The sequence below is a fragment of the Ciconia boyciana genome, chromosome 8, assembly GCF_034638445.1.
Source record: "Ciconia boyciana chromosome 8, ASM3463844v1, whole genome shotgun sequence".
NCBI lineage: Eukaryota > Metazoa > Chordata > Aves > Ciconiiformes > Ciconiidae > Ciconia > Ciconia boyciana.
In genome coordinates this window covers 30,215,162-30,230,907 of record NC_132941.1, presented here as the reverse complement: position 1 = coordinate 30,230,907, position 15,746 = coordinate 30,215,162, and the positions used below count along the sequence as shown (strand labels likewise).

Genomic DNA, 15,746 nt, shown 5'->3' with positions numbered 1-15,746 from the left:
TAAATAAATAGCCGTTTGTTATATAGCCATATTTTCTCTTGATGAGTTTTTGTCCTGTGTTGACACTCATTGCGGTTTTATTAATACCAGGGAAGTCTACTGTATGCTAAATTTAAAGGGCTTCAACAACTTCTATTTGCGCATTAAACCTATATGTGCTAAACAACAAGTTATATAAAAAAGAATTTTGTTGGTTTTCCTCCTTTTCAATTGTGATACCTTTTTACAAATGTGCCAAAAGAGAAAATATGGCTTCCATAATTTTTTTCTTTAGATAAACTTCAAGGTCTTGCAGCAAAGTTTCTTTACTTGATGTGCTACAAGTGATCTAGGCTCTTTAAAATGTATTGTAGAATTTTTTTTCCAACATGCTTCTTCCCTTGCAACAGGTACCGTTTTGCAGAGATTCGCTACCATCGCCCTGAGGAGACCCACAAGGGGCGTACAGTTCCAGCTCATGTGGAGACAGTGGTTTTATTTTTCCCGGATGTTTGGCATTGCCTTCCCACCCGCTCAGAGTGGGAAACCCTCTCCCGAGGATACAAGCAGCAGCTGGTCGAGAAGCTTCAGGGTGAACGCAAGGAGGCTGATGGAGAACAGGCACTGAACGCTAATCCCTTTTTCTATTTCTGCTTCTCACAGGCACAGGAACACAGGCACAAAATGCACACCACATACTACACAACATACATACATAGGAGGAACATAACTGGTAACAATGACTGGTAAACCAGCTTTCAGCAGTGTAGTGAATGTTGTTTTTTATTTTTATTTCAGCTAGTTTACTAACTTTAAATGTGTATGCTGATATCACAAATGGAATTAAATTGTGCTTATGATGCGCAGAAAATTTTTTATCATAGACATAGTTGCTGGAATCTGGGACCAGTTGTTGAGTGAGATGCAGTTTATGAATAGCTGTCTTTAAACATTTTGCCATTTTCTAAAATTTCTAAATTCTCTCTTGTGGCCAGTTCTAATTGTGATATTTGAAACTGAACAAACACTAGTCTGAAACATCTGAATTTCAGGCCATGTGGCTGATCAACATCTTGGAATAAGGGAAGGTCTGACTGAACAAAGAGTAATTCGGGGGATTTAAAATCTGGGGGAAAATCACACACTGTGTGGTTAACGGAGACCAGCAGTGTCTGTGTAACCCCGATATTCTTTGTGGTGTTGCTTATCACCCTTTTGTGTTCCACAGATCTGGCTTGTATTGGCTGAGTGGCACTGTGATCATTTATAAAGTGGTAGAATGTGTGTGTGAACTTGTCTAAATAATAACTTTAGGAGAAGACTATCTGAAACAGTTGTGACCTTGCACAGATCAGCAACAGAATTTTAAAAATAACTGAAATGCTTTCAAGCTTTCTGAATGATAATTTCTAAATTTTATTTGTCAGGACGAAGAGGAAAAGGATGATGGGGAAGCTAAAGAGATCTCTACACCTACGCACTGGTCTAAACTGGATCCAAAAACAATGAAGGTAAACAACACTTTTCTTAAAATTTGATTCTGTTGTACATTTTCAGTTTTAAGGCACGACCCCAAATATAGCTGTATATTCCCTTAACTGAGCAAAAACTTCAGTAGTGTTTTATCTTCCTTGCTGATTTTATAGGTATTAGATGTAGTATCACAGTATGCAAGTGTGACTCCTGATTTTAATAAGTGAATACAGCTAATGGAAACTATTCTGAACTTTTGAACTTTGTACAATTAAAGTTTATCACATATGATACATTAACTGGAAAATGGAAGTTATGCAGTAATCTGGTTGTATCTACTTGCATTAAAAAATGTGGGGTATAAAATATTTTAATGTTAGTTTAAAAAGGCAATAATTGTACAAAAATGTATGTCAGGACACATAATAAAAGTTTCCTTGAAAGGATTAATAGTAATAAACTATTCTACTATAGTAAAATCCTTTCCCTCCCCCTGTGAAAAGTCCCTAAAAAAGGGGTTCTTCGAGAACACATGTTTAAATGTAGTATGGTTTATATCAGTAAATATTAGTGGTTTTCAGTACAGATTTTAAAAATACAGTTGACTTTTCAGTGCTCTTACTTAATTTTTATTTCACCTTTTCTGCTAATCAAATGTTTTGCAATGTCACTGGTTGATACCACTTACAGAGCTTTTATTTACCAGGTAAATGACCTTCGCAAAGAATTAGAAAGTCGAACCCTTAGCTCTAAAGGACTGAAATCTCAGTTGATAGCTCGACTGACAAAGCAGCTGAAAGTAGAGGAACAAAAAGAAGAGCAAAAGGAGCTAGAGAAGTCTGAGAAAGAAGAGGAAGAGGAGGAGGATAGGAAATCTGAAGATGACAAAGAGGTTAGGCTTTGGAAATATTTGGTTTAAGTCTTATTAAATATACATAAAATATTATATATAAAATTTGTATAAATAAATATATATAAAAGTATAAAAAGTACAGGAGTATGCCTAGTTGTGTTGGGATTTTGGAGTTCTTGGATCACTGTACTGGGAACTCTTGCTGTAACTTGAGCTGCTGAATTGGAATGAAATCTTTGCTGATATAAAGAAATTCAAACTTGCTAAGTCGGCTGAAATGTGTCTGAATTAATGTCAGACTGTAAATGTAAGGAAAGGTAAATCCCAAACTCCCCAGAAAAACTATGCTTGAGAACAGGTGAACACACTTAAAAAGATCTTAACTTCTTAAACCTGCATGAAAAGCAGCTGCTTAGTTGTATTGGCTTTTAGTGGTGCACAAGCCTTAGGGAATTATTGTGGAAATGGGGGGGAGAGCAGGTTCTGATCTGTAGAAGGTTAGAGTGTCTCAAACAGTCCAGTTTCTTCACATGGCTAATGGTTTGCTTAGGTTTGTTTTCCCTTATTATGAAGCTTTAATTTTTGCTTTTGGGTAAACTTCCTGTGTGTTGAAGTTTCTCAGTTTTGTCGTTGGTAGTTTCAGTACTACTTAGTCTGTTTTGCTATTTCATGAGGATAAACAAGATCTGTGCAATAAGGCCAAAGCTCAACCACAGAAAAGGGGCATAAATGCCTGGAGAGTGTATCGTGTTAGTTGCTTTTAAATCTGCTTTTTTGTGTATTACCTGCTAACCAATATGGGATGATTTGCAATTTTATATATATCTACGTAAACCTTGTTGAGGGAGCAAAGGCCATGTGCTTGCTAATTTTGTCAGCTGCTGCCTTCTCCCACAGCTTGGATGGGCTTCAGCTATCTTGGTGTTTCTTGCCACAGCTTTCTTTAAGATTAGGGGATGGAGCTTTTGATTGTGCTTGCTTTTTTAAAAAGCACAAGCTCTGCCATGACTCTTTTCCATACTCATAAAACTTTAATATTTCTCTTTTGGCAATCAGTAAGCTGATTGGTATTTCACTTTTTTTAACCTTTTGTTTGATTTGTGTCAGTTGTATCTATAGAGATTGCATTTCCCATAATCAAAAGAGCCCTGTAAATTGTCATCTGGTAATTGTTAAAGCTGTTTTGGATATCTTTGGGACGATGATGTACGAAGCCTTTACTCTTCCTATGTAAGGATTAAGATAGCTTACTGTACTATACAGCTCTAAAAACACCCCTAAACAAACAAAGGACTGCTCAGGAGCATTGACTCCTTTACTAGCTTGCGTACGATTTCTTGAAGTGAACTAGCTTGAGTCCTTCCAATGTTTAGTAAACATGCTGTGGTTGGCACCATAAGATAGTTGGAAGGTGCTTGTTGCTCTGTGGGCTAAACAACACTACATGTCCTGCTTTGTGTTGCTCAAGTTTCCAGTTGTCTTAGGCCAGTGGTGGCAGTGGACACAGTACGCATTCTGGAAATTCTAGTCTGTGATTTCTGTCTGCCTGCTGTGTTGCATTCAGCAGCTTACGCTTTTCTTAATTTTCTTCAAAGCAGTGAGTCCTAAAACTAATATATAGGCTGAAACTTCAGCTTTGGAATATGCTGTATGTTATTTTTTTTGCCTCTTTTTAGGAAGAGGAAAGAAAACGTCAAGAAGAAATGGAACGTCAGCGGCGGGAGAGACGATATATCTTGCCTGATGAACCAGCAATCATTGTACATCCTAACTGGGCAGCAAAGAGTGGGAAGTTTGACTGTAGCATTATGTCTCTTAGTGTTCTTCTGGACTATAGATTAGAAGATAATAAAGAACATTCCTTTGAGGTAATTCAGCTATGGTACTTGTAGTTAGCCATTCGTGTTTCTTTTTAATTCTGTGTGATAACTGCAGTATTGTTAAATTGTAAAAGTTTCTGATAGCACGGCAAAATAAAACTTAAATAAGTTAGTTTCTTTGTGCAATACCTAGAAAAAATTGTCCAGTCTTTGGTACATGGTTTTCAAGAGCAGTATAGTCGCTGTATGATATGCAGAAGAAATGTGCAGGTTTTCAGATATGGAACTGAGTTTATAATTTATACAGCTAGTCTAGGTCCTAAACTATAAAGTTGTTTAAGGCTTCCATATTCAAAGCAGATAGTAAGAAATCTGACACTACAGAAAATTCTGACATGGTCAAAGTTGGTAAGATAGCGCCTCATAGCTATGTAATCATAAGTGTACAAATTTTTAATATATCTTTTAAAACTTTTTGTTAGTTCTCTTTTCATTCTTTTTTGTGTGCAGGTATCATTGTTTGCAGAACTCTTCAATGAAATGCTTCAGAGAGATTTTGGTGTCAGAATTTACAAAGCACTGATTTCTCTCCCAGAGAGGGAGGACAAAAAAGACAAAAAAAGCAAAAAAGATGAGAGGAAAGAAAAAAAAGAAGAAAAAGATGATGAAACAGATGATCCAAAACCTAAGAGGAGAAAATCTGGAGATGATAAAGACAAAAAAGAAGATAGAGACGAGAAGAAGGTCTGCAACTAGCTCATATGAAGTACTATCCTGTCTGGATTAATATTAAACTGTTTCTATTTTAATTCTACTTTATTCTTTCGAAAACTCAGGTCTTGTAGTGTTAGTTAATTGATTTGACTCATTGATCTATTTAAATATGCTTCAATCATATTCAGTAATTTAAAAGTTTTACAGGTGTGTTGGGGTATTTTAGCATTCAGCTATATCACATACATTTGTATGTGTTTAAGTGACTGAATACAAACATATGCAAATTTTGAATGAATGGTAGTGAGGTTTTTATTTTCCTGTTTTTTAGTTCTGACTGGATAAATTTTTAGGAACTTTTGTTACAGAGGGAAGATAAAAGGAAAGATGATTCTAAAGATGAAGAAGAAACTGAAGATGATAATAACCAAGAAGAATATGATCCGATGGAGGCAGAAGATGCTGAAGACGAAGATGAAGGTATCTTGAATTAGGAATTTTATGGCTTTCAGAAACTTTTTTTTTTGTTGCCACTGAGTATTTCAAGCTGGAGAATGCACTGGAACTAGACAATTTAAAATTGCATTATTAGACTAATTTTATTTTAGTAATTCTGACCAGAACTGCTTAAAATGTAAGTGCCTTTATGCTAGGCGTTGTATGAACATAGTTAATATAAACTAGCTGCGGTACTCAAACTAAGGCATGCATATAGAAGTGGTTTTATTTTTTTCAGAATGCAGACCACTCGCAACTCCCATTGAAGTCAGTAGGAGATGTGAGTATTCAGCACCTCTGAAAAACCAAGCCACTTTTAAGTGCCTAACTACCTATTCCTCAGTTCTGAAATGTCATCCTGTGTTTATTAGGCCAGAATGTAGTATGGGCTGCTCTTTACATGATGTTATGAGGAGCTAATTTCTGTTTGGGTGGAGTTGTGTTTGCCTGAAGAAATGGGGAAAGGGGCTGGGGAACTTTCCTGTCTCCAGGGAGCAGCAGTAGCCTTCTTTCCCTGCTCAGAGATTCAGAAAGGTGTAAGACAGTGTATGCTTTCTGGTTTGTGCTTTGGGGTTTTTGACCTTTTGTGGAGAGTTTTTGCTAGAGATATGGGTTTGAACTGCTTGGATATTGCAGTCCTAGCATTTTTGAACCAGCTTTTTCAGTTGTCTTTTTGGCAGAGTACTGCACCAGCCTTAAAAAATTGGTGCTAATCTGTGGTTTCCAAAATAGCTCTTATTTGCTTAATAATCTGGCTGTGAGGGTGCCCTGGGCTTCTCTGTTCTGTACAAGTGCTGCTACTTCCCATAATCTGTCCTTGTGCCATTCCCAGTCAGAGTTGCTGAGAACAATCCAACATGCCATGGAGGTGAGGAGAAAGCTATTGGTTCTCAGAAACGTGTTGGCAAAATTAGACAAGTGTTGTGATACATAGTTTTTTCCAAAGTTGTCCTCACAAGAAAGGTGAGCTTAAAGCTGAACTTGGCACGTGATTCTCTGACCAAAGACTTGCACATAAGGTACAGAGCTGCATGCCATAATCTGTCCCTGCAGTTGTCATATTCCTCTTTCTCTCTTGATTTTTAGATTTAGTTTTACTGTACTGTCTAACTTTAAATAAAAAACCTGCAGTTAGTAATTCACACCTAATAAGCGATGTGATCTGTAACTTCTTGGAGAATCTAAATCACAGGATCAGTAATATCTCACTCAGACATGAGTATAAACACATGCTTTTAATTATATAGTTGATATGTTTTTTTATGATATAAAATATTTGAGAGTAAATAGTACTAATTTTGTCCTAATAGGAATAACCATAGCTGAATGCAGACTCTGCCAAGCCTCATTAGGGAGAATTGTGGTAATTTTCTGCACACCACTTAAATAGCTGGTGATGTTGGCAGAACTCATTTTGGCCTAGTTAGCATTTGTTTCAGCTCTTCTATCCCCTGTGTGTGTTTCACACAGGGGATATGACAAAAAATGACAAATGGCTTACATTAAGACCAGAGAAAAATAAAAATTTAACAGGACTCACTTAAATGCCATTTATTTTTTTATTTTTCAGGGAAATATATTAATTTCAAATATTTGGGGGTTTATGTGAATTTTTGCAGAGGTAATGGTTAGAAAATCATTTGCTGTGGGTATGTTGAATTTTCTTTCTGTTTTACAGACCGGGATGAAGAGGAAATGAACAAACGGGAGGATAGAAGAGAGGGAAATAGGCATTGTAAAGAGAGGTCGTCTAAAGATAAAGTAATTAACACCTTTCTTAACAACTACATATAACCTTGTTAGAGGTGTCCTAATTAGAGCTTAACTTTATTTTTATTATAAGACTTATCTGCGCTCCTTGATTCCTTCAGCACTTCTGGACTGAAACATTAAGTGTGTATAGAAGTTAGGGAACACGTGACAGCTTTGGGTAAGGTGCTTCCAACCTACTTTCACTTACATTTTAAAGTTCATTGGGTGAAAGCTGTTGGAAAAACTTTCTTATATGAGATACTGATCTTTCTGAAAGATGTCAGGACTAATGCTGTATGTGCACATAAGAGGCAGCAGATGTGATTATTTTATCCATTATTTTCAACTGCTGTATTTGTACATAAGAAAAACAGAAGTTTAGCTTGATTGATAAATTGGCTTTTCAATTGTGAAGCTTGGAATCATTATGTGATGTTTTTACGTCTCCCTGCAGGAAAATGGATGCTTTTCATGTCATGAGGCTAATAGCTTGCCTCCACAGTTCAGATTAAGGAACAGCATAAGTTTGATTTGTTATGCTTAAACTTTTATAAATGCAAGAATATAACAAGTTTCTGATTCTCTTTTTTTTTTCTTCAAGGAAAAATAGGAAATGTAGGAATAGGCATAATGGGAAATCACAGTCTGCAGGAGTGCTGTAGCTGTGAGAGCTGGATGCTCATCCATTACATGTTTATGGGGATTTCACTTAGAAAACAGCTGTTCAGTCAAATATATGATTGGGAGGAGAAGGGATGTTTACTGTTACTTGTTTAATTAGGTTAATTCTTCAAATTTTTTGACATATTAGCATGAACAAAAGGAAAGTGTGTCTGCCAGGTGTTACTGTCCATTGTGCTGTAATTATTTTAAATATTTGAAAGATTACTTGTCCTAAATAGCTTCCTTATATTATATTTGAGCTCAGTAGGTAAATGCTAGTTATATTAATCACTCAACTGAAAGTAACGATAAAGTGAACAGAGGAAGACTTTTGTTAACTAAAAAGTTTACATGTTTTTAGTAGATGGTGGGGAAAATGATATTTTAACTTCCTAATGATCCCATAACTAATTTTCTGTAGGAGAAAGACAAGATGCAGATGGTAACTCTTAATAGGGATCTTCTGATGGCTTTTGTTTATTTTGATCAAAGTCATTGTGGATATCTTCTGGAGAAGGACATGGAAGAGATACTGTACACTCTTGGACTACACCTGTCACGTGCTCAGGTTTTGTATAGTAATAGAAATCTCTTTGAAAATATTACAGGAATGCTGTAAGTGGGAGGAATGTTGTTTAGCTTCTAAAGGCTGTTGCTTACATACTGGATACCTGATTTTTATGTAGCCACTTCATATTTACAATGAAATACTAGTTTAATCTTTTGTAAATTGCCTTAGAATGAAAAGGTGAAGTTTGCAGCTCTTAATATGCCCATATTGTGTATGTAGCTTTTGTCTCAAAATTGTATCATTTTTTTTTCCCCTAGCTTGTTTTCATTTTAAGCCCCAGTACGTTAAAGTTCAGAAAGCTGTGCAATTTCTCTAAGTTTTCCAAGTTAAAACATTCTTGTTTAGGTAATATAATGTCTGTGTATTAAGTAACACCGTATTTCTTTTCATGGCTGTGTTTTAGGTCAAGAAGCTACTTAATAAAGTAGTGCTTAGAGAATCTTGCTTTTACAGAAGACTAACAGATACTTCTAAAGATGAAGAAAATCAAGAAGAGTCTGAAGAGCTACAGGAAGATATGTTAGGTGGTATTGGGTTTTTTGGTTTTTGGGGTTTTTTTATGCCACAAAATTCCAGGGAGTTGTTTCTGTGCAAATGATGATGAGAGTTCCGAGATACTCGCTTTCTTGCAGCACCTAATTCAGGTCTGCAGGAAACCTGCCAGTTTGGAAAAGTAAATCTTGGGCAGTTCGTAAGTTACAGTATTTCTGGCTTCCCACACATCTTGTTGCATCTGTAGGATAAATCTTAATATCTTGGAACAGGAAGGAGGACAGAGGCTAATGTTGAATATTGATGAACAACATTTCTCATTCACAGCAGTTTTGCAGTCAGGAGGATCAGTGCTGTAGGTAGTAGAACAGAGCCTGATTTTTGAAGACAAATTACTGCAGAAAGGAGGCATAGAAGAATGTCATGAAAGAGCATGCTTCTTTTGGGGAGGGGGTGCGGGGGGGAATTGGAATAAGGAAGGAGGAGAGAAATGTGAGGGATAGACCAGCAAACTTGTATCTATATTTATTATTTTAGGAATTTATTCTTTTAAGAAGTTTTTTGAGGCTGGTCCCTAGAACTGAAAAAAGACAGAATGATTATTTTCTAATGCTACTTAATCTAATACAGGAAACAGATTACTGTTACCATCACCTACTATAAAGCAAGAATCAAAAGCCATAGAAGAAAATGTTGGCCTCATTGTGTACAATGGAGCTATAGTGGATGTTGGGAGTCTTTTACAGAAGCTGGAGAAGAGTGAAAGAGTGCGGGCAGAGATAGAACAAAAGCTTCAGTTACTAGAAGAAAAAACAGGTGGGACATTACTTTGAAGGTGGTACTTAAATGGATGCAAGATGCTAAGACTTTTTAAGTAGATAAACCAATCTGAGTAATATTTGTGATCTAATTTCTTAGCTATTTGCTTACCATAAACTTATTTTCTGTTTCCCAAGCACTTTGAACTTGCACACCAACTATTGTTGAGTACTATTGTCACTATGCTGAAATGCTTTTCTTTTTTTATTCAAGTTGAATGTAAGACTTCCAAATGTAGTCAGAATTTAGTATTATCAAATGGTAATGCAATGCAGTTTTTAATATTCTTTAAAAATTAGTAGTTATTGTGTTGGCATGTAAATGGAATATTAAGATACAAAGTAGCATTGGAAGTGACTGACTTTTTTTTTTTTTTTTTCCTTAAGATGAGGATGAAAAGACCATACTACAACTGGAGAATTCTAACAAAAGTCTATCTACGGAGCTCAAAGAAGTGAAAAAGGACCTTGGCCAACTGCAAGAAAATTTGAAGATCTCAGATGATAAAAATTTGCAATTTGAGGGTCAGCTGAATAAGACAATCAAAAATCTAGCTACTGTTATGGATGAAATACAGAGTGTTCTTAAACAGGTTAGAATTGTTTCATTCCACTTTTTGTTATCGTATGGAGGCTTCTTGTAGACTAAATTATCAGAACAAAAACTTGAGAATAAAAAAGAATTTTCACATTAATTCAGGGCAGTAGTATCTTAGCATATATATGTATAAGATGTTCAATGCGATACTGATTGTTTGAAGATAACAAATGTATTTTTTATAAGCTTGAAACACATGTTCTTGACTCAAATGTTTTTAAAAATGTATAAGTATTAATGTAAATCTCAAACCATCTAATGTTTTCCTGTCCTGATCTTGTCCATCCCCAACAGTCTAAACCTGCTCTTCCGTTTGACCAGTTAAGATTAATTTTTCAAGGCAGAACTTAAGTATTTCAATTTATGTGGGGGTATTTCAGTAAAATTAGTTTTAAGCAAACCGCATAATGCTCTAGATCATTTCTATCCCTGTACAGAAAGATTCTTGCATATTCCCTAGGAATGTTGTAGGGACCTGTTAAGTAAGGCTGAATAGAAGTAGGTTATGAAGGCTACTGAGTGCCAACCTGGTACTATGAGGGAGCCTTGCTTCTACTCCTGTCTACATTTATTTTGAAAAGACAATATAGCATCTACAAAAGCTCTAAAAACAAAACCACATCTCACACACACAAAAAAACCCCTAGAAAACTTGACAAATGTTAGAACTTTTTTTCTCCCTTGTAGGATACAAGTGATGCATCATATAAGTCACTGTAGCTTATTAAACTGGCAGTACCTTGCAGCCATCTGTCATCAGTGTCGTTATGCTGTCCTGTGCTTCCCTACATGTTGTAGACCTGCTAGTCCACCAGAACCTGCAGCTGAAGGCACTGCATAACCCTCTTTTGCCGTGCTCTTAGCACAGTTAAATAGCCTTGCTCATTCTGTCTGGTATTTTTGAGATGAAAATGTCTTCTAAGCTTAATGTTTTCAGATAACTTTGACCAATATGAGTATTTCATGTTAGAACTGCTATGGTAAATTATTATCCTAATATAATGGATTTTGCAAAAACTGTTTTCACTTGCTCTTTTAAAAAAAAAAAAGGCCAAACAGAAAAACCAAACAACAACCAAACCTTTAGACTATAAAGCAAGTACGAAGTGAGGCTTCTGGGATGTTTTTTGTGCTTCTCTTCAGAAGTGCTTAGGTCACATTTAATTTCTGCCCCCTCAATTTTACAGGAAGGTACTAGAAATATGAATTAGTTATAACTAAACTGAATAAAATATCCCTTCACATAGTATTTAAAGTTGACACCAAACACTATCTTTGCCTCATGCTGCTTTACAGTTCACATGAAATACCAGTTCTAGAATTCAAGTTATCCTCTCCCTTTTTTCTTTTAAAGGATATTGTGAAGAATGAAGATAAAGATCAGAAATCCAAAGAAAATGGAGCAAACGTATGATAAAACTGCTGCTGTTTAGAGGAATGGTGTTACATAATGTAATATAAATCATGATACCAGAATGTATGGGAAGTGATGCATGTTTGATTTTAGTAGTATAAATATCTTAGTTCCAAAAGATGTATAAAGTTTTATGAATGTGAGTGTCTGCTTCTGAAGATTGCTTGTAATTCTTAGCATTCAATTTGAGACACTCCTCGAGTGAAAATAATTTTGCATTGCAAAATGTTTTAGGATGAACTTTGTTATAGTTTTAACCCTAATAAAGTTCATCAACGTAATGAACAGTAGCAAGTATTTAATTACCAAATGTTTTTCATTAAGGTCTAGTGAAATCAAAATTTTCATTATTTATAGAATTGCCATTTTTAGGTTTTTATTTTTATTTTGGTCTAATTAGTATTTTTAAATTCAAATATAAATCACAAAATAGCATGCTGCTTAATTTTGCAAGTAAAGATTTTTTTTTAAAAAAAAGCTTCTTGGATTTTTTTTCTTGGATTTTTTTGTGGTTTTGGGGTTTGTTTGGTTTTTGTTTTTTTGTTTTTTTTTTAACTTGTCACAACTTTCTTTTCCCTTCCAAATGTAACTTTATTCCCCAAAGCTGCTTGTATTAAAGCCTCATAATATACAGTAGTTCAGATGAGTTAAGAAAGCAATAGAAACCTACCAAAATACTGGTAGGGTTGTGAGATGTATATGAAAATACATGGGCCTGTTTTAAATGTATGTCACTTGTGTTCCTTTAATTGTTCTTATCTTTGGATTAATATATAAGCTCCTTTTTAATAACAAATGCAGTGTATTAAAAAGTATGGTTGGATGCCAGGCCAGTAGATGTCAGAATAATGCCTTACATGGAGAAAAAGCTACCATTGTAAGCAGCCTTTAATTAAATTTGGACTTCTTTCTTAATATGTGCAATTACTTCAAAGACTTTAGTCCAACAAAAGAATGGATACGCAAGTATCAGTACTCCATGTTATAACTACTAAGGAGCAGGACACAACTTGGTTTGTTGAAAGTGGGTAAGATTGCCTTCCTTTGTGTTCACAAATCACTAGAGATCTAAACTTCAAAGTTAACGTGACATCATTGTCAAAGGCAACTTATTCAAATAATGTGAAATATGAACAATTGTATTTTGGTGCAACTTCCAGGAAAATTAAGGGTTTTGAAGGTTGGGACAGAAGTGTTTTCTTACAGAAATGGTTAATTTTAGCAGACCTTTTCTTTTTTTAGCCTAGGTGTCCTAGGTAACTAAATACCTGTTAGAAGAGTTCAAGTGCCATAATATGTATGAATAACCTACATGGAAACTCATGTAGCTTTACTGAGATACACATTAAAATGCCTGAATTTATGTTCAAAAGAGTCTAAGCTGGTGCGTTTATCACTTACTTTTCTTGGCTCTTTTGGAGCTAGACACGTAAAATACCTTTTCATTAAAATAACATGCATAAGCTTCCCCCTCATTCATCTATCTCAGTTGAGTCACTGTATAATATCTTAACTGTTCACACTAAAGTAGGAAGTACTATAAAAACACTAATTATTGCATATAAGTACCCAGAAAATGCATGCTTTGTTAATTAAGAGATAACATCTCATTAGAATGATTGAATGAGGATGGTGATAAATTAATCTTATGAAAAGCGTTACCTGTGGTGTACAGATGGTGTTAAATTCTTTTGTAATCAAATTATATTTTTCACCTTTACCTTTGTACAAATTGACAGCATGTCTCATTTTTGACGTTGACCACCATTTATTTAAATGGACTTGAAAGGATTGCGTTTGAAATACTTTGTTCATGAATTTTCAGCAGTACATGTGAACATACAAGAAAATAATTCTAGAATTCAAGATAATATCTTTTTAGGCACACTGAAGCATCTGTTGAAATATTTTGCTGGGGTGTTTTTATCTTAAACTGCTGAGCTGAAAGCAATTGTCGCAACAAGCAGGGCTCATCTTGTGTTTCAGTGAGTGGCCCTGTGAGGTAGTTGCTAGAGTGATACAGATTTTTACAGTATTTAAGAAAAAAAATATTTGTTAGAATGAGTGTAATCTTTCTTTATATTGCTTTGATGTAATAGTGTTTCAGATACTATGTACAGTCTGCATTTATGTTGGAAAGGAAATTAAAAGGGTAAAGAATAAAGGAAAAAAAAAACAAGGAAAAGTTTTACAACCTTCACAGAGCTTGACCAGTCTCCTTGAAGCACAACTAATCTGAGGAAGAACAGACACCTCTACAGACCGTTTAAGTTGCTTTACCAAACAGCACAAGGTTCTGTATATACACAGTGTCAATACTGGTCGTTAGCTAAAGGTTCTTGGTAATATTCCCAGAAATATAAATAATTCTTAAGAAAACTGAATAGAGTATCAGTAATAGAAGTTTTGAGAAGCAATCTTCTGTCAATTTTAATTTATGAAAAATGTTTTTCCATTTCATGTCCACACTTCCCACCTCATGGGCTTTCCACTTCTAAGTCTTTCATTACATATCAGTTGCTGGTGAAAGGCTGGTAAAAGTCAGCCTAAGCCAGGTCTTACTCTGATGCCTCAATGTCCAATTTGTTTGCAGTTTTAAAATCATCATAGATGCTCTATGGAAAGTAGTAAATCTCAGACTGCCTTGTTCTGTAGAGAAAGCACTGCTACAGCAGGCCAGTAAATGGAATCTGATCTCAGTTTATAGATTATTTCCTTCCCCTTTTGTATTTTGTTTAGTATGGGGAAATTAACGAGTTAAAGTGATATTCAGACTAGTGGATATCTGTGAGTAAGGCTAGGAAGAAAGTTCCATGTGATACATCTGCATGCAAAATGGTGTAGAATAAAGTATGCTCTCCTGGTAGAATAAAGTATGCTCTCCTGAGGCCCCTTTGCTTTTGCTCTGGTAATGAAAGGGCAGAAGTATATAGTTTGTGTTACATAGCAACAGTGGCAAATAGACCAATAGTGAATTTTTGCCAAAGTTTTCTAAAGTGTTCAGGATTGCATGGGGGATAATGGAGCTGCTTCCAGCACTGCTGCATGTTCTGCTACGATGAAGACACGTAATGCTTTCTTGACTCACCCAGTGCTTGATGGTTGTGCCTGTAGCGCCTGGGCACTGCTGCAGAATCAGTTCCTGGTTGTTGCTTGTTTTATCCGGTGTCCTCTGGCTCAGCCTGGGGCACCCTGAAGTGTACAATGGAGAAGTTGGAATTCTCTGTCTGGTGCCTGTGGGTTTCCACAGATCCAGCATTTAGAACTGAGTTGTTTCAGAATCTAAGATTATGAAGCCTAGTCCTTTAATATAACATTTTTTCAATGTGTAACTGCTTTGAGAGAGATCAATGGCTTTCAGTCCATCTTTCTGCCAAGTAATGTGTTGTGTGATATCTGTTTGGACTTATGTGACACAGTTAACTTTCACTAATAATTTTATCAGGAATGTGCACAAAACATGTTTTTTCTCTTGCTTTTCTGTAATCTTTGTGTACCCAGGTCAGGTTCTTACCTTGAATGCATTTGTTCAGTGCAGTTTTTATTTAAAAATACAAAATAATTCATTTTGGGTGACTGAGCCTTATGGCCAGCAATAGATTGCAAAATGTGTAGATAGCACAGTCAGTACACTTATGCTAATATTTTCCAGAAAGCAGAAGTGGTTCAAGTAGAAATTCAACTCAGACTTGTATATCGCCATGTAGTGCAACAATAAAAATGGCATAAATAATGAATACCTCTACTCAGCTATCAAAACTGCCAGTGTTTTCCCACCAAACTTTTGTTTCTGCATGCTGGGTCTCATTAGATGTATTGCATGAAAGTAGTTACAGTAAAAAGCTCTAATAACAAAATGCATTACTTTGAAGCAAAAATAATTTTTTTTATTCATCCACTATGTAATCCACGGCACCATGATACAGAGTATAAATTTAGAGTTTTAGAGCACACCAAATACTGCCTGAAGTCATGTTTTGTAGTGTTTTAACTGTGGCTAGGAACATTGCTTTTGAATTTCTAGATATCCAATACCTGAATTGGTATTGAAAACGTGACACTGCAGTTGTATGCTGCTTTTGATTTCTTGTATCGTGCTGG

At 35.4% G+C, this 15,746-nt stretch overlaps 1 protein-coding gene across 7 annotated transcripts in view; it reads left to right on the top strand.

Annotated features, from left to right (window-relative positions):
* The window catches only part of CCAR1 (cell division cycle and apoptosis regulator 1), a 29,145-nt gene extending 17,048 nt beyond the window's left edge, over positions 1-12,097 (top strand). For 4 of the 7 annotated variants that reach the window (XM_072869655.1, XM_072869658.1, XM_072869654.1 and 1 more), the window contains exons 14-26: positions 390-600; positions 1,407-1,490; positions 2,159-2,344; positions 3,982-4,173; positions 4,636-4,869; positions 5,208-5,319; positions 5,576-5,617; positions 7,016-7,098; positions 8,174-8,320; positions 8,727-8,847; positions 9,446-9,631; positions 10,021-10,226; positions 11,586-12,088. In XM_072869655.1, coding sequence (XP_072725756.1) covers positions 390-600; positions 1,407-1,490; positions 2,159-2,344; positions 3,982-4,173; positions 4,636-4,869; positions 5,208-5,319; positions 5,576-5,617; positions 7,016-7,098; positions 8,174-8,320; positions 8,727-8,847; positions 9,446-9,631; positions 10,021-10,226; positions 11,586-11,645 — 1,864 coding nt within the window. In that variant the 3' untranslated portion in view covers positions 11,646-12,088. Of the gene's footprint in view, positions 1-389; positions 601-1,406; positions 1,491-2,158; positions 2,345-3,981; positions 4,174-4,635; positions 4,870-5,207; positions 5,320-5,575; positions 5,618-7,015; positions 7,099-8,173; positions 8,321-8,726; positions 8,848-9,445; positions 9,632-10,020; positions 10,227-11,585 lie in introns of all 7 variants that reach the window. The other 3 variants (XM_072869661.1, XM_072869659.1, XM_072869660.1) reach the window with 3 other exon arrangements.
* The last annotated feature ends 3,649 nt before the right edge of the window (positions 12,098-15,746 follow it).